General features: G+C 41.5%; 1 protein-coding gene across 4 annotated transcripts in view; it reads right to left on the bottom strand.

Annotated features, from left to right (window-relative positions):
- KATNAL1 (katanin catalytic subunit A1 like 1) overlaps nt 1-19,516 on the bottom strand; it is a 49,741-nt gene that overhangs the window by 15,955 nt on the left and 14,270 nt on the right. For all 4 annotated transcript variants that reach the window (XM_039520070.1, XM_039520072.1, XM_039520073.1 and 1 more), the window contains exons 2-5: nt 17,244-17,419; nt 13,102-13,262; nt 9,621-9,789; nt 1,017-1,144 (exon numbers count right to left, since the gene is read on the bottom strand). In XM_039520070.1, the coding sequence (XP_039376004.1) occupies nt 1,017-1,144; nt 9,621-9,789; nt 13,102-13,262; nt 17,244-17,405 (620 nt within the window). In that variant the 5' untranslated portion in view covers nt 17,406-17,419. The remainder of the gene's footprint in view (nt 1-1,016; nt 1,145-9,620; nt 9,790-13,101; nt 13,263-17,243; nt 17,420-19,516) is intronic.

The following is a 19,516-nucleotide window of genomic DNA, read 5'->3' on the forward strand; positions in this document are numbered from 1 at the left end:
CGGTGCCCTTTTGAGGGGTGGGGGGACAGGGGAGACAGTATTTCTGCTGCTCCAGAGGTGAAAGTAAGCCGGTCCGGGCCAGTACAGCATACTGGCAAGAGCCAGTACGCCGTGCTGGACCGCATCGACTTCCACGGCAGGGACTGAAAGGGCTCTGGGCTGCCCGCGGCTCTGGTGGCTGGGCTGGGGCCGGGATTTAAAGGGCTCAGAGCTCCCCGCCGCTGCGTGTAGCCCAGAGCCCTTTGAATACTGGCTGTGGCTCCGGTGGCTGGGCTGGGGATTTAAAGGGCTCAGAGCTCCTCGCCGTTGTGTGCAGCCCAGAGCTCTTTAAATCCCAGCCGTGGCTGGGATTTAAAGGGCTCAGAGCTCCCCGCCACTGAAGGCAGCCCAGAGCCCTTTAACTCCCGGCCGCGGCTGAGATTTAAAGGGCTCAGAGCTCCCCATGGCTGCGGGCAGCCCAGAGCCCTTTAAATCCTGGCCACGGCTCTGGTGGCCGGGCTGGGGCCAGGATTTAAAGGGCTCCAGGCTTCCCTCAGTGGCAGGAGCTCTGGGCCCTTTAAATCCCTGCCCCAGCCCCGCAAAGCTCGAGATTCCCCCTGGTGGCCGGAGCACCGGGCCCTTTAATTTGCCCCGAGCCCCAGGGGGCTCCCAGCCACCTCTGCAGCTGGGATCCCCTGGTTGATTTAAAGGCTCTGGTTCTCCCAGCCACAGCTGGTTCCCCAGGGCCTTTAAATCTTGAGAGGCCACGCCCCTTCCGGATGAGGCCACGCCCCCCTCAGGACTCCAGCAGTACCGGTAAGTCCTGTAAGTTACTTTCACCCCTGGTTAAGAATGAAAGTCTTACTCTGCAATCAAATTAGTATGCGATTAGAACCAGAAGCCCTTGTTTCCCCTATTTGGAAAGTCATGGCTGTTTGCCATTTTAAAAGAGTTAAGATCCCATCCCAATTTAATGAGAGGACATGCTCTTTCCCCTCCAACCTGGTTAAAGAATTTAACTGAGAAAATTCTCATACCAATGAATGCTTGGATTTCTTGATACAATGTCCCTTTCCAGTGCTTCAACCAGGTCTTTATCATATCCTGCTCCATCAAATTTCTGAATTTCCCCATCACCAGCACCTTCCTGTGGAATTTTCTTTCCCTAGGAACAATAAGAAATCACAGGAGTCTATAATGAAATTTTTACTTTCAACAGCTCAAAGATTTGAATCAGAGTAAAATTGTTCAGTTGCTACTATGTTTAAGCCAAGAGAAATTTCAGATTTTTACACAGAACTGTGGGCTGTCTCATTCCTCTGACAGCCAAGGAAGCACATTTTATCTCTACAGTCTCCAGATACTTGTCACTATCGCCAGTGCAACAGAATGTGCTATAGAGTCACACGTCTTTCTAAAGGGGTGTTACCTTGATCCCAAAATCCAAAAATTAGTTTAAAATGTTGGGTTTTTTAATTTACAAACTAGTAGCAATAAGTCACTCTTTAGATTACCAGCACACTTCTTGTAATGTTCAACACACGAGGCAAATGCAGCACATGCCTATCTGTGCATACCCTGTCGTGACGTAATGCTATATTAGATCCTGGCTTAGGACAAGTTTGTCCAAAGGTGCATTTTGATTGGCTAGCTGGGCCAGATGATGCCAGGCCAGTTGGTACTAATATACATCCAGACCCTACCACCACCACCAAAAAAATTTTTTTTAAATCTCTATACCTGTTCTCTTTGATGGGAGAAATAAGATTTTTTTCTGCCTGGTTTTTAACGGATATATATTTTATTTATTTATTTCAATATAGTCAGGACATAAAGAAAAGGTCTTCCCTGCTTGGCTGCGTCTCTTCCCCCAACTCCAACAATTGTCTATTTCCTATTCCCTTTCTCTGTCTCACAACCCATTCCCACACACTGCCGGGACACTTTAAAGGTTCATTTAAAGGGCTGCATTAGGAGCCCTAAAGTAGGGTTGTCAGGTGTCTAGGGTTGCCAGTCCTCCAGGATTGGCCTGGAGTCTCCCAAAATTGGCACAGATCTCCCAGTGACTATTGAAAGCAATCTGGGAGATTTTAATAAGATATTTTAAGAAAATGACATTACATCATATTGGGAAAAAAATCTTCTGGAACAGCTTCGGTCAGAGTTGGCAACCCTTTTTGACCGGAAAGTCCAGTTACCGTGGGTAGGGGGAGGAGTGGCAGCCTGTCGCCCCTTTGAGGAGCACGGTTTGCAGGGCTGCGGCGGAGAACAGAGTGTGGGGGCGCATAGCAAACGGGGTAAGGGGTCCCAGTGGGCATAGAATGCGCCACATGAGGGAAGGAAATTAAGCTGCCCCACCAGCCAGCACTTCCCCTGGCCACGCTAAGGCAACCCCGGGTGGTAGGGGCTCAAGTGAGCGGGGAAGGGGGCTGCTGGGCGAGCCGTGCAGAAGGAGGCAGGAGGCTGCCTTGCAGGACTGCTGCATCCTAGCTCGCCAGCAGGGCTGCCTGGCTGTTCCCACACGGCCGCAGCGTTCTGCTACCTGAATTCCCAGGTGGCCTGCTGGAGCTGGGGTTTGCAAGTCTCTTGGGCAACTCACACTGGGGCTGAGGGGGAAAGCAACAAGCAACAGGGGTAGAAGAGCCTGGGGGAAGAAGCGGAACGGGGCATCCAGTTTTCAGAAACTAGAAAGTTGGCAACCCTACATTTCAGCCTCATTATTGTTCTTACTAGAGGAACATCCGGTGTGTTCAGAACTGTTCCACAATTGGATAAAACAACCTCAGCCCAAACTGACCATAAACTCCAAAGTTAGTAATTCCACAGCTCTGCTGATCTCATGGGTGAAGCAACATCTTCCCTCTGAAGCAACACTTCTAATTCTCCTCCTTTGACACTTCAGCAGAAAACTACTTCCCCTCCCAGCCCCAGAGCAGGATTAAGTGGAGCCTGAGGAGCAGCTGCATTGCTTTTAACTGAACTAGGCTAAATTGGTAGCTGGTTTAGAGCTCCTAACACAGCCTCTAAGTATCCCAGCTGCCTCAGAAAAGCAGCCTATGGGAAAGTGGCCAGAGGCAGCATAGGAAGAGGGAGCCGGAGCTAGCAGAGGAAAAAGGGGCAGTTAACAATGGCCCTTCCCTTTGCCCATTAACCCACATGCTCTTCAGGGAACAGTCCCTGCTCTTCTAGCTTCTTTCAACTCTCACTTTTATTACAAAACTGAATCCATAATAGCAAGCAACTTGAAAGTTGCACTGGGACCAGAAACTTCTGTCAAAATGACACAGTCATGAAGAAAAGGAACAATGAGAAGGGACCCATCGCATTCAAAAGATTTTAAAAGACAGAGCTACCTATCTTTAAAGGCAACAATAAGAACAGTATTCACCGTAACAAAAAGGTGTTTGCAGACTCTCTCTGATACTGAATTCTCTCTTATCCCCCTACAATGAGCTAGGGTTTTTTTGTTTTATTTTTTACAGTGGAAAGATTTGCTGATTTTAACAGGATTTTTAAATTGAAACAAAATTAAGCCAGGCTTTAATAGCAATAAGCCAGGGAATGTTTCAATAGGCTATTAGTGCACTGCAAGGTGACAGAAAGCAGCAGGGCTGAACAATATAGCTGACGTGTGCTCCAACATTTGGGCAAACCAGAGTGTAGGTTATTGCTATGCAAAAAGATGGTACACAAATAAACAAAATACTGCACGTATTATGAGATGTACGTATGAAAACAAAAAATGGACAACGCCAGAGAACCATCCACGCTGCTGCTGCGTGCTGGGAGCAGGCCAACAACTGTATTTATCCACTTGCACTAAGACCATTACATAACCATGTAATTACTACAAATAACCACAGGGTGGCAGCATAAAAGGAAAAGCCTGAACAAAAGGATTTGTAAGGATACTACAAGTACTGTCTGAAAATAACTGCATAAGTAAATCAATCTTATGCTAAATAAAAATAAAATATAAGAATGCTACCGGCTCTTATTGCCACTTCATGGTACTCTCACGCACAGCTTTCACAAGTTGGCACTCTTCGAGCATAACAAGCTTTCTCAATTGTATGCATTCATTTTTATATACTAAACAATCACATCTGAAAATCTGCCTCCACAGCAGAGAGTATTTTTTAAACAGTGTCATGTTATAAACACTCTGTTCTGACATAACTTATTTGAATTTCCTGCAGCCATTGAGTTCGTTTCGAACTAAATGCCACTTTGCAGATATTTTGACAATCTTAGTCCTGGTGTAAAAGGAGGTTACTTCCTGTAACTGGAGGTTCTTCGAGATTGTGGTCCCTATTTATATTCCATACACTGGTGTGCATGTGCGCCGTGAACCTGAGACTGAAAGTGTTTCTTAGCAGTGTCTGTTGACCTGCACAAGTGTAGTACGTCCCCTCATGCTCGCAGCCAAGGATATAAAAGGTTGGGTGGGTTGATGCCTCACCAGGGTCCCTCTTACTGTTGTGCAGTTTCGTCTGCAGCAGAGGATTTGAGGGTGAGTATTGGAATATAAATAAGGACCACGTATTTCAAAGAACCTCCAGTTACAGGTAAGTAATTTCCTCTTTTTCTTCAAGTGAAAGTCCCTATACGTATGCCATATGTGATTAGTGAGCAGCGAGGAAGTGCAGTCTGCAGTACTGCTTGGCCTACAGCAGCCTCCGTACCTGTCGTGTGCGCGATGGCTTAGTGGGCCGTGAACATGTGAATGGAGTGCCAGGTAGCTGCACTACAGATCTCATGCCATGAGATGTCCACGAGGCAAGCCAATGTGGACGCTTACGCTTGTGTAGAGTGCGCTGTAACTCCATCAGGTTGGGGAATGTTGGATTATGTGTAGCATTCGCAGATGCACCAAGAGACCGAATTGGAGATTCATTAGGAGAAGAGGGTTTGGCCCTTGAATCAGTGAGCAATGGCCACAAATAGTTTTGGTGATGTGCAAAAGGAGCAAGTCCTGTGAAGGTAAAATGTCAATGCCCACCAGACATCAAGGGAGTGCAAGACCCTATCCGCATGGGAGGCATGTGGTTTGGGGCAGAAAACAGGTAGGTAGATGCACTAATTTAGGTGGAACTTCGACACTACTTTTGGGAGGAATTTAGGGTGTAGCCGTAAGGACACTTTGTCCTTGTGGAACACAGTGTAAGGGAGGTCTGTGATCATGGCCGCCAGTTCACTGACACGTCAAACTGAGGTAATAGCTACCAAGAATATCACCTTTATGGAGGGGTGGGAGAGGGAGCACATTGCCAGCGGCTCTGTGGGAGCAGAGATAACGAGATTAAGGTCCCTCGGGGATTTGGGCTTGAATACTGGCGGGAAGGTATCGAGTAAATCAGGGGTAGGCAACCTATGGCACGGGTGCCGAAGGCGGCACGCGAGCTGATTTTTCAGTGGCACTCACACTGCCCGGGTCCTGGCCACCAGTTCGGGGGGCTCTGCATTTTAATTTAATTTTAAATGAAGCTTCTTAAACATTCTGAAACCTTATTTACTTTACATACAACAATAGTTTAGTTATATATTATAGACTTATAGAAAAAGACCTCCTAAAAAGGTTTAAAATGTATTATTGGCACATTAAACCTTAAATTAAAGTGAATAAATGAAGACTCGGCACAGCACTTCTGAAAGGTTGCTGACCCCTGGAGTAAACCCTTCATGAAACGGACGGTGGTAGGGAGTGTAACAAAATAAAAATGAAATCAGTGTTTATCCAATAAACAATGGAAAGACACTGGAAATGGTTACTTAAGGGCTCGTCTGCATGGAGCAATGATGAGGACAACAGGGGTGCAATTTCTAAAGCACACGAATGTGTTGCACATTAATTGGTCTGTTTAGACCTGCTGGTGCACGCTAAAAGTTCCCTTATGCACTTAACCATAGTGCTGTTTGAAACAGTACTACATTAAAGTTCACTAGGGAACATTACAAAGAGATTATGCATTATATAACATATTGTGATGCTTAATGTACATTGCATACATTACTCATTACAGAATATATAAAGAGAGCCCTGAAAAACCCTGATTCTTTGGACACTACATAAAACTCAGAAATTGCTAAAAATAAACTCCGAAAAATGAAATGAATAAACCCTCAAAAATAGAAGCTCTGCCAAATTGACACTCAAGCTGTAGAACAGGACATTTTATTACTTATCTACACCTGAAATAAAAGAAGATTTAAAATATTTACAGTTTTCACATGCAACAAAATGATCAATAGTAGTTACAAATAAGCCCAATTCTGAAGCCCTTGCTTGGGTGATTAATCACTAGTCTTGCAAGTAGCTCCATTATTAATGTAAATGGAATTACTCACAGATTTAAGGATTAGTTGCCCAAATAAGGGTTGAGTTATACATTCATGGGTGGTTCTGAATACTTTTCCAGGCACAAAAGCATCTCCTTTTGTAGCATTAGGTTGGTAGAATCGCTCTGCATAACTTTGGTGGCTTCCCTATTAGAAGACACTAATCTAATTTTCAGAGTACTCCCAAACATTCTCCTAGGGCTTACATGGGGCATTGCACAACCTTAGTAACATATACACATTGCCTATTTAAAATAAGCCGCTGGGTTGAAAGGCTGAAATTCCTGACAATTATTCCACCGGGGGGCGGGGGCACCACGACAATCAGCCCGGAGGCTTTCTGGGCAGTAGTAGAGAAAGAAAGAAAAAAACCACTTGGGAAACAGCATTTTAAAGGGGTGCTAGTGCATAAGCACCACCGGAGTGGGATCTCAGGGTAGAATTATTATGTAGCACCATAAACATGCATATTACTATACAGGCAAATAAAGGACAAAGTCCATGACCCTGCTTACAATCAGATTGAAGAGGTTGTTACAAGGCTTGGGAAGGGGATGGTTACAAACCCATAAGATGAGATGGTTGTTTTAGCTACAAATCCAGAAAAAGAAGCATTTATATATAGATAACCGCACTAGCATACCCATCGCAAGCTACAACCAGTCACATTGCAACCAATGTCTTACTAGATGAGAATCTTATCTTTACAATTTCTAACAAGACCTGGCCAGGCAACCAAACAAACTCCCTCTAAAATACAACATTCCGTCATTTTAGAAATCTCTCTGCATGCTGTAGAGCGGCATGATTTATAGCAACAAGTATCTATTCAACAGCCAACAGAATTTTAATCACGTGCCCTACTCTCGTACATTTAAAAATAAATGGAACATAAGCAGCAACTGATCTCATGTCAACTGATGTGTTGACAAAAAGAAGTATGCTAATTTCAGCTCCATTCCAAACACTACATGACATCAATGCTTGTTAGCGGATAAGGATAAAACTGGGAGGAGAAATCTAAGTTCTTGCTTATATTAGGTACTAATGTAAACTATGAGAAGTTTTTTTTAAAAATATTCAGATAAAATCAATTTTAAAAAGTTAAGTACTATATGAAATATATTTCTAATTATGAAACATCTCCATCTGGCTTCCCTGCTGTAGATTATTAGTAGTATTCCTCCCAGAGATAACTACTGTCCTAGAAGCAGTACCAGCACAGCCTCATCCATAGTAAAGCCTTATAATGCTCCTTACAGGAAACTTCAGAGTGCATCAAAGAGTCCTGTGGCACCTTAAAGACTAACAGATGTATTGGAGTATAAGCTTCCGTGGGTGAATACTCACTTCATCAGACGCAGGTATTCACCCATGAAAGCTCATGCTCCAATACATCTGTTAGTCTATAAGGTGCCACAGGACTCTTTGTTGCTTTTTACAGACCCAGACTAACACGGCTACCCCTCTGATACTTCAGAGTGCATGGTTTTGCCCTCATTAGAGGCAAAACTTGAATGCATACATGCCTGGTGTATTAAATGGTCACACAACATGATTCCAATTCCTCATTTAACCAGCAGAACTGTAAACAATTTTCACAGTTCTTGAAAAGCTTTTTTATTGTAAATCTTGCTGTTCTAAGTATGTAGTGAGAGATTTCTAAAATGATTCAACTTTACATTTCTAAGTTTATTTGAAGTTTATTCACTGGCACTGCTAGAAGACTACGTCCGAACAACCAGTGACAAGGAGGACTAGTGTTGCTTAATACTAGTGTTGCTTCTCTTCTACAGAATCAAAAATGACTGATACAAAGGTCACTTTTGTCTATCCCTTGACAGTGCTGGATTCTTGCCTTTAAGTCCTTTCTCATTCTTGAGTATTTAGTGTAGCTATGAAAACTTACCAAAACATTTTCTAACTCACCAATCACAACCTGTATTATATATACCATGAGCTCCAAATAGGTAAGATTCCATATCTCACAAAAGTAAAAGAATCCATTATGCTCCAGTCTCGTACTGTTTATACCAGAGATACTCAGACTGCAACACATGAGCCATAAGAGGCTCTTTAAAGTGTCTCCTGCAGCTCTTTGCAGCACATAATATTAAAACACTGTGTGATTTAATTATTAATCCCTCTAAGTTATTAACCAATCAGGATGCTTTTACTATGTTAACCAATTAAGTTATTAACTTATTTGCTCTGAGAATAATATACATGTATATAAAAACTAAGTATTTCCCCTGTCATACTGTTTAAATATGAATGGTAGTAAATAAAACAGTGATTTCACACTACTGTGGCTCTTTGGGTTAATTTGACTCCTGAACCACTGAGGTCTGCATATCACTGATTTATACAATGGCTTCTATGGATTCCTGCTAGTGACTCCACAGTTAAGGTTGTAAGGCAGTTTCAGTTATAAACACCCAATTTTTCACACATGCATCTTACTTTCTCAAAAATAATTCCTTTTGAAACATCTTCTACAGTTACATGTTGGTGAATCAGTTCCTACAGTCTTCTCTCTCACTCTAGTATTTTTTCTCTTTTTACAACAAACTTCAATTCCCAGCCCATTTTAATTCAGAACACCATGTCTTCCGCCCAATGCTTTTCAAAGAAACATTTTCCTTTAAATGTCTTGTTATTTATAATAATAATCTCCTAATGATAAGATTCTTAATAAAGCGTGGTTGTCTTTTTAATCTGTATGCTTTTGGTACATCTCCATCTGCTAGTTAAAAACATACTTAAAAGTACTTTTGTAAATACTTGTAGACCACTGCAGAATACACAGAACTATCTCAATTGTTTTAACTCATCTCAATTCAAATTCTGCCGAATCCTAATAAAATTGCATAATATCTAAAGACGCTCACTGATCTCACTTCTATATTCTTTACTTGGAAAACTTTATAATAGGGCCCAATTCTGATCTCTTACACTGAATAGAATTTACTCCTGATTTACACTATTATACAAGAAATTAGAATCAGGCCCATAACCTTGCTGAAACATGCAGAAAAACAAAGCTACAGTAAACTGTGCTGTTATAAAAAAACCTTCCTGATTAAAAACAGTGCTGAGAGTTTAAAGCAGTACCCAGCTTGGTGACATTACAACTGAATCACTCTGTAATACGTGCTTTGTCCACAATCTGATGTGGACCCTCCATGTTGCCCTTGCACAGGAAAACTTAAGTTTTTGCTTATTTATGTAAAAAAAATGCTTCCCCCCTGCACACACAACCCTCCAACTTCTCCCCCCCACCGGCCAGCCCCAGTTTTTACCTTGTCCTCTCTCCCTTTAGCTCTAGATTCCCTCTCTCGGCTACTGGCAGGCTTTTCACTTTTTGATATTGGGTGTGCTCTGCCCACAGGCCCTCGCGGCTGCAATCCTGGTGATTCTTTCCTCAAAGGTTTAACTTCTCGGTTAGGACGTTTTATCTGAGGTGGAGCCCTGGCAACAAAAAAAATATATCAATCACAGTTTAAAAAAAAAAAAAGATCAATACCAACAGCTCAGCACTCATGACCAACCCTACAATAACCAACCAAAATACATGTGGAAAAAAACAAATCATATTTCAGTTTCAGGCTTTGAATTTCAGTTTCCCGTAGCTATAAATCATGGCACTAAATTACGCTATATTCAAAAGCGCAGATCCTACAAGAACAGTCATAGAAGAAATTTCGGAAAATAGGCCAGCTAAGAACTTTGACAGGCTCAATATCTAAGAGAGCAAGACAACGAGAAAAAAAATGACCCATTCTCAATCTTAATTCCCCCATGCGAAAGTGTCAACACTTACAAATTGTTCAGAAAATTAGGACTAGATAGAACCAAACTGCATACTCGTACACCTTTGTATACCTCCCACAGACCTTAACGGAAGCTGAGCAGTGGTAGGAGGGGTCAGAATTTGGTTTTAAGATTAAACTGAGAGGTCATATTCATTTTGCTTGGGAGGTCAGTTTAGACTTGAAATATAGAACAAACTATATGGCCAAGATGTAATCAATTTAAACTAATGTTACCTCTAATAAATCCCTTTATTCATGGTTGCTGCCATTGTTTCAAAACTTGCAACTACTTTCCTGAAAGATTAGTTTTTAAAAGTCACACACACACATTTTCACAACCTGGATGTGATTATTAAGTATTTACTTCAAATCATTTTTCATTATGCATAAAGAAACAGAAGAGTTGCTGCTACTGTTACCATTTAAAGTAATTTTCTTTACTCATCTGCAGCCGCATGAGACTGTAATTTATTTTACAAGGGTATTGACCTGCTGGGATGGGTCACCTCTCCCATCTATGATCCTACACTCAAGCCAAGAAACAGTTTAATCTATAAACAACAAATAAATAAATCCACTTTGCACTTTATACTGCCCTTCATCCAAAATCGCCTGAAAACTTTAAAGCTCACTGTGACACTGGCAGACCAGGTGCCAGCTCGTACTAAGGTCCACATGTCTCAACTGAACATTGACAGATATATAGCTAGAGCCAGTCTAGCTGTTACTATTGTTAAAATAGGTATTAGAATTATAAGAATGTGTTTAGATTTTATTGAATGCTTGTGAGCTGCTGCATGCATTAATCTCATTTGTAACATCTGTATCCCATATTGTAAGGTAATATTTGAGAAGTTGCATTGTAAGCCTCTGTAAATCACCAGACAGGAGAGAGAAACATTAGCTAGTGTGAAATGCTGGTCTCCCACAGAAGATGTTACATCTGTCCAACACAGAAGATCCATTGATATCAAATGGACTATTGTGGAACATTAAAGAGGACAAAATAAATTTGTTTGTTTTGTCTTCCCCACATGAAGATGGGTCATGCAAGTGGATTCCTCCCATCAGCTGAGTTTGCAGCTCAGAGAACAAGAGATGAGGGAGATAAAAACTCGTAGTAAGAAGGAACTGGAGATCTATGCTGCTTCGACTCTAGAGGGTCAGGTTTCCTAGGCATAAGTAGGAGGTCCCCACAGCTGCTTAGCCTGGATTAGTCCTATAAAACATATAGAGCTTGTTTATTATAGAAGCTTCTATTACTTTTTGAAATTTAAGATTGTAACTCATCTGTGTGTATCTGTTTACTTGCTTTAACCTTGTATGTAACTCTTATTTCCTTTCATATTTTAATAAATCTGTGTATAATTTAGTATAGGATTGGTTACAAGCATTGTCTCTGGCATGAGATCTAAGGTGCAACTGACTTGGGTAAGTGACTGGTCCTTTGGGACTGGGAGTAACCCGAACATTGTTGTGATTCTTGGTGTAAGGGACCATCTATCACAAAGGTATGTTCACCTGGGGACCAGATAGAATGGAGTACCCAAGGGCCTGTCTGTGACTCCTTGTTTGGCTGTTATAGTGCCTGCAGAGTTTACACTTGATAATTGGTTGGTGAAATCTAAGTATAAATTCACTAGTGCCCTGGTTCTTAATAGTCTGTCCTAAGCTTGGTACTCATGCTCTGGAGTCACTGAGTAGCTTCACGCTCACAACAGTGTAATGGGGTAGAGATGGGGGAAACTGAAGCAGCAAGCTATGGTAATGTTTTACACCAACTTTGAACAGGGAGTAAATGACTACACATGCTGCAAAGCCATGAAGAATCAGGCCCCTGTCCACTAGGTAATGCACTAAGAAAACCAAATACATTTAATATAGGCTACAAAATAGCTTTTGGCTAGTAACTGCTTCTAATTACCACCAAATTCCCAATTTTGCTAACTCGGCTCTACATCATTCAGTAATATCTTGCCAGATAATAAAAATCCCAAGAGCAGGCCACCCTCTTCCACCTCCCACGGATTGCTGTCGTCCATCCCACAGGTGCCTGTATTCCAGTTCTGCTGAGCAGGATCCTCCAGATGAAAGGTATTTTAGAAATCTAAAACTAATATAGATGCTTTACTGTTTTCTATTGTATCCCTCAATTCCAACTGGCAAAAAAAAGCCTCCTATGACCTGATAAGAAAGTCTTTAGGTCTTCATGAAAATAGTTAAAAAAAAATAAAAAAAATCAGACAACTGACCACTCTTTCAAACAACAAAATGGGCAACTCAACTATTTTCAGAGAACCCCTTAACAACAACGTGTAACACGTTTATATAGTAAAAAGTTAGACTAGAGACCTACATTAGGGGCCTGTTAAAAAGTCCACTGTATTCAATGGAAGTATTTCCATGGACTACAGAGGGCTTTGAATCTGGCCCTAACTCTGTAAAGCATCACCTTGTCTGCAGATTTCCTTCAGTACTAAAGCAATTGGCTTCAGGCAATATATTACGTACCTTAGGCCATACCTGAATCACTACTGACCTCAAAAACAGTCACTGTTCACGAATAACCCATCCTACATGATCAGCTGATTTAATAGATCTTTTCTATCTGTAATTTTTATTATTCCAAGGCATTTATAATAAACAAAGAATTTTGTTAGAGTTAAAGTTGTTCAAGTGAATTTCTTTGCAAGACAATCATCAAAAGTCAAGAAAATCAGTTATGGAAACATTAATATCCTGCCCAACCTCCATACATAGGCCTTACCACACCATAATACCCAAACACACTTCCTCTTCCACTGTACAAAAACATCCAATTCCTCAAAAATCACCCCCACATCTGAACTGCAGAATTCTTTTTAGGTAGCAACAGACTCTTGAAAAATCAATTTGTCCACTGGTAAGAGAGATTAATGTTCAAGGGTGGAGTTAAAGTTTGAACTATCCCAGAGTGCTTTCCAGTTACCTGTGCTCAGCGGGAACTGGAGGTGGCCAAACAGCAGGATCCCTAAATGGCTCATCTTGATAGGATACAGGAATATCTGGAGGTTTGTCTATTTTAAAACTCTCTAACGTGTTGACAATACTCTTTACTTGCTCATATTCCTCCAGTAATTCTTGCCGGACCTTCAAAATAAACAAGTGATTTCAGAAAAAAAGTGTTTTAATTTTTGCACAGGTCTTTTTTTATATATACAATCTCAATTTACAACAGAATAAAATGTTTAGAAAATGTTTACTACAATAGAATAAATTAACATTTACAAAGAACTAACGGCCCAATCCAGCAGCTCTCAGACATGTGACTACTCCTATTACACTTCAATGGAACCTTGAGAACATGGGCTGCAAGATCCATGCCCTGATATTGTTCAAAACTTGACAGAGATGTTCACTTGTACAGGTGAACAGTCATAATACATTCAAAGCATCAGGAATTGTTTTCAGTAACACAGACATGAGAGAGGGAAATAAAGGTAGCCTAGGTTAAGACGACAACTAAAGCAACCGAAGAAACTGGGAACATGACTTACTTTTATAATTTGTTTTCAGTGTTATTGTAGCCATGTTGGCCCCAGGATATGAGAGAATCAAGGCAAGTGAGGCAATAACTTTTATTGGACCAATTTCTGTTGGTGAAACAGACAAGTTGACATGGAGAGCAGCTCTGTGGGAGTCAAAAGCTTGTCTCTTTCACCATAGGCACCCAGTTTCTAATCTGCTGGAAGGTGCTCCCCCCGGCTCTGCTCTTACTCTACCCCTTCTCCCAATGCCTCACCCCTGCCCTGCTTGTTCTCACCCTGCCTCATCCTTTCCCCACCCAGTTCCGCCCTCTCCCCCAAGCACACTGCGCCTTTGCTCCTCCCCTCACCCCCAGCGCCTCCTGATGCTGCGAAACAGCTGATGCACAGCAGGCGGTAGGCGCTGGGAGGTAGGAGGAGGTGCTGATCAGTGGTACCCACCAGCAGGAAGAAGGCACTGGGGGGAGGGAGAGCCGTTGATAGGGAGGCTGCCAGTGGATACTAAGCACCCACCATTTTTTTTTCCTGTGGGTACTCCAGCCCCAGAGCACCCATGGAGTCGGCACCTATGTCCTTCACCAACAGAAGCTGGTCCAATAAAAGGTATTACTTCACCCATGTTTTCTTACTTTTATAACAGAAGTCTGACTGTGAAGTTATACACTTGCATTGTACGTTTGAAACTTCCATTTTCTACTGGTCAGAGAATATAGTAGATAACTAGCACCATTCAAATAGATAATTCCTTAAAATGTATCTCATACTTGTTAATCTATTATCTGTTGACTCATGGCCTGATCCAACTCCCACTGAAATCAAGGAGATCCTTTTCTTTAATGCACTAAATTAATTTTTCAATGAAATCCAAGTATTAGAAATGTCAAGTTAATGTGGCAGTTTGACAAACCTTAGTAAGTGCCAAGACCTTTCATAGCCCCAATGTAAAGATCTATGAATAGTATGATATTTAATATACATACAATATGATGGGGGCTAATTTAGCTACAATTAATCAGGAAAGAGATCTTGGAGTCATCATGGATAGTTCTCTGAAGACATCCACGCAATGTGCAGCAGCAGTCAAAAAAGCGAACAGGATGTTAGGAATCATTCAAAAAGGGATAGAGAATAAGACGGAGAATATCTTATTGCCCTTATATAAATCCATGGTACACTCACATCTTGAATACTGCGAACAGATGTGTTCTCCTCATCTCAAAAAAGATATACTGGCATTAAAAAATGTTCAGAGAAGGGCAACTAAAATGATTAGAGGTTTGAAACGGGTCCCATATGAGGAGAAATTAAACAGGCTAGGACTTTTCAGCTTGGAAAAGAGGAGACTAAGGGGGGATATGATAGAGGTATATAAAATCATGAGTGGTGTGGAGAAAGTGAATAAGGAAAAATTATTTACTTGTTCCCATAATATAAGAACTAGGGGCCACCAAATAAAATTAATGGGCAGCAGATTTAAAACAAATTAAAGGAAGTTTTTCTTCACACAGTGCACAGTTAACCTGTGGAACTCTTTGCCTGAGGAGATTGTGAAGGATAGGACTATAACAGGGTTTAAAAGAGAACTAGATAAATTCATGGAGGTTAAGTCCATTAATGGCTATTAGCCAGGATAGGTAAGGAATGGTGTCCCTAGCCTCTGTTTGTCAGAGGGTGGAGATGGATGGCAGGAGAGAGATCACTTGATCATTACCTGTTAGGTTCACTCCCTCTGGGGCACCTGGCATTGGTCACTGTCAGTAGACAGGATACCGGGCTGGATGGACCTGGATGGCCTGGTCTGACCCAGTATGGCCATTCTTATGAGCACTGTTGAAGTCAGTGGGAGTAATCCTGGGCTGAAAGTTAAGCACTTACATAAGCACTTGAGCTTTAATGACTTATTCCGGCCACATTAAAGTCAATGGCAAAATTCCTATTTATTTCAGTGATGGAAGGATTGGACCTTTTAGATCATTTTGAAAACTGATCAGCTTGTCTTCAGCCTTCGTCCTGGATTCCCTCCGTTATACAAAACGTATTTTCTAACATCAACAAATTAATCTTTGGAGAATATGTGTACAAAGTGTATACTATGAATACACTTCGTATACGTATCTTATACAAATTCTTATTGTATAAAACTTAATTTGAATGGGATGCAATATGTCTTGTGCAAGATTTTTTTTATTTAATTAAGAAGATAATCTCAGGTAATTATTTTAAATTTTAATTTTTGCCTGTCTACAGTAGTATCACGTACAAACATAAACCTGTATTGTCCCTCTACTTTGTCCATTTTGCCTTGATAAACAGATTTTTTTGTGTGTGCATTCTGAATGGAGCTGAAGTTAACATAGAACATTTTGTCTACAACAACTTTAATTTATATAGTGCCTTATTTTGCCAAAATGTGTCTGACATCAGTATCAAACTAATTACATGTGTTTGTTTAAAATCTGCACAGCACATAACACTGGACTAAGCTCTATCCTTGGTTGCCTGCAGGGGGCTCCTACTAAAGTCATGATACCAGCATGCCCAGATCTAAGGACATAATTTGTCCCATTGATTTTGCTAGATTCCACAAAAATAGGCAGTTTTTCTGCCCACCCCTCCCCACCGCTGCACGTAGCCTGTTTTTTTTTCAAAGTAATATTTGGAATTCAAGAGATTTATGCTGTAAGAATTTATCGAAACCCAGGCTGACGTATGTGAGCTCATGCGAGTTAATGGACTCCAGGACCCAACACTAATATTGTTACAATATTGAACTAACTCAAATGTTTTGGCCTAAAAACTGTGACATTATCCCTCAAAGATTTCACATCTGTTGTTAATATTGTGTTTAAGTACTGAATCCATGATTTATGCATTTCGGCCCTTTTGTATGTTTCCTTGCTGTTGGATCTATCTGCCTTGGGATCTCAGATGACACCTGCTTATAGCATTAAGTCATGCAGCACACTGTCTGCTGCTTATCTATTTCTATTGCTATGCCAGTCTGCTTCCTCCACCTCTGCACTATCACAGATCAGTAGCTTGGGAGCAATTTACCTCCCATTAACACTACAGATTCATTCTCACTCTTTCCATCGCTCCTAGAAATCGACCCAAAAATACTCCTCATGCAAATAAAGTTGAGCACATGCCCAAGTGATTGTGAGATCAGGGCCTAAGAGTACTATCTAAATCTGCAGATAACATTTTAGATAATTGCAACTATATTGATCTTTTTAATGATGCAAGCCCATCTCACATCATAGCTTACTGCTTATTAGTTGGATGAAAGATGAGAGAGCAAAAGGAAATCATTATAGTATTAGTAGAAAACATAATAGTATTTCCAAAAAAGGCAGTCACACACAATTAGTCCATTGATTAGCAAGACACACTATGTGAAGACAAGAAAATTGATTCAATTAGAACTAAAGAACCCCTTCTAACTATGTCACAAGAAATATTGCCACATAAGTATCATGAACTTCAATTTAGACAATATATACTTAGGCTACATTTTAAAAAGCTTGTGCAATGCTGTATTTCTTTCCAAATCCACCATATGCAGTGCAATATCACTTCATCATACCTGTTGCCATTTGCCCTTAACTGCTGGGTCTCTGATTGATTGACAGTGTCTCTGAATCTGCTGGATGACACCTTGGTAATATACCATAGAGGAGTCGTAGTTCCCAAGAAGTGCATATTCTCTCCCTTTTTTGGCATTATCACAAATCTCTGCCAAATTCATCGTCTCTCACAAACCTAAAACATAACATTTAATCATAAGACGAAAACTTGTACAGGCTATATAATGATTCAGAAAATCATTAGGTAGTTTTTGTTTTGCTATTCCTTGTATGGCTGCTTTACATCCATTTTCCCATTTAGATGTACAGATTATTATAGTACCTCCTTATTATGCTGATTATTGACAATAAACCACAATGACTGGTAATGCTTATGTATTTTTCCTCTACCCTGAGCCTGTTAAATCATTACAAGAACAGGAGTACTTGTGGCACCTTAGAGACTAACAAATTTATTTGAGCATAAGCTTTCGTGGGCTCGAGCCCACTTCATCGGATGCATAGAATGGAACATATAGTGAGGAGATATATATACATACAGAGAACATGAAAAGGTGGGAGTTGCCCAACCAACTCTAAGAGGCTAATTAATTAAGATGAGCTGTTATCAGCAGGAGGAAAAAATCTTTTGTAGTGATAATCAAGATAGCCCATTTCAGACAGTTTGACAAGAAGCTGTGAGGATACTTAACATGGGGAAATAGATTCAATGTGTGTAATGGGTCAGCCATTCCCAAACTCCATTTAAGCCTAAATTGATTGTATCTAGTTTGCATATCAATTCAAGTCCAGCAGTTTCTTGTTGAAGTCTATTTTTGAAGCTTTTCTGTTGCAAAATTGCCACCTTTAAATCTGTTACTGAATGGCCAGAGAGGTTGAAGTGTTCTCCTACTGGTTTTTGAGTGTTATGATTCCTGATGTCAGATTTGTGTCCATTCTTTTGCACAGAGACTGTCTGGTTTGGCCAATGTACGTGGCAGAGGGGCATTGCTGGCACATGATGATATATATCACATTGGTAGATGTGCAGGTGAATGAGCCCCTGATGGTATGGATGATGTGATTAGGTCCTATGATGGTGTAACTTGAATAGATATGTGGACAGAGTTGGCATTGGGCTTTGTTGCAAGGATAGGTTCCTGGGTTAGTGTTTTTGTTCTGTATCCTTTATGCTCAAATAAATTTGTTAGTCTCTAAGGTGCCACAAGTACTCCTGTTCTTTTTGCGGCTACAGACTAACATGGCTGCTACTCTGAAACCTGTCATTAAATCATTACATGCAAGTGGACTGCAGCACCCATGCTGAGCCCTCTTGTTGTCAATATTCAGTTTACAGCAGGGATCTCAAACTCAAATCACCATGAGGGCCACATGAGGACTAGTACATTGACCCAAAGGCCACTTCATTGACACCTTTTCATATAAAGATACAAAAGCCCCCCGCCTGCGCTGCCCCCTTCCCTGCCCCCATTCCAACCCCTTCCCCAATGTCCCCACTCCAACTCTGCCCCCTCCCTGCCCCTATTGCAACCCCTTCCCCCAAATCCCCACCCCTGCCCTACCTCTTCTCCACCTCCTCCCCTGAGTGCGTGGCTCCCCGCTTCTCCCCCTCCCTCCTGGAAAGTGCTAAGTGCCGCCAAACAGCTGTTCTGCAGTAGGCAGCGCCTGGAGGTAGGCAGAGGAGCGGGGACACAGCGCGCTGGGTGGGGGGAGCGGGGACAGAGGGGGAGGGGAGCTTGGCAGCCACAGGAAATAACTCTGGGGCACATGTTTGAGACCCCTGGTTTACAGCAAGCTAAGGTGTAAACATAGTGCATGGCAGGCTAGGGCAGGGTAAGTGCCTGTGTGGACCATGCTGCCTTACACTAACAGTTCACTAGTGTGCTTTAATCTATTCCAGTTTCAAAGTGAGTCAAAGCGCACTAGGGAAATTTTAATGCACGGCAGCAGGGTCCACATCATAGATGCTTGGTTCATAGCAGGTGTCATGAATATAAAGGGAAGGGTAACAACCTTTATGTAAGCAGTAACATAAAATCCCTCCTGGCCAGAGGTACAGAATCACTTTACCTGTAAGGGGTTAAGAAGCTCAAATAACCTGGTTGGTACCTGACCAAAAGGACCAATAAGGAAAGAAGATACTTTCAAATCGGAGGGGGGGAGGGGGGAGAAGGAGAGGTTTTGTTTTTGCTCTCTGTGTTTGTTCCCTCTCTGGACAGAGAGAGAGAGACCAAGCAGGTAAACTATCTCCTGAAAAGATACCTGAAATGAT

The sequence above is a fragment of the Mauremys reevesii genome, linkage group 1 (genome assembly GCF_016161935.1).
Source record: "Mauremys reevesii isolate NIE-2019 linkage group 1, ASM1616193v1, whole genome shotgun sequence".
Taxonomy (NCBI): domain Eukaryota; kingdom Metazoa; phylum Chordata; order Testudines; family Geoemydidae; genus Mauremys; species Mauremys reevesii.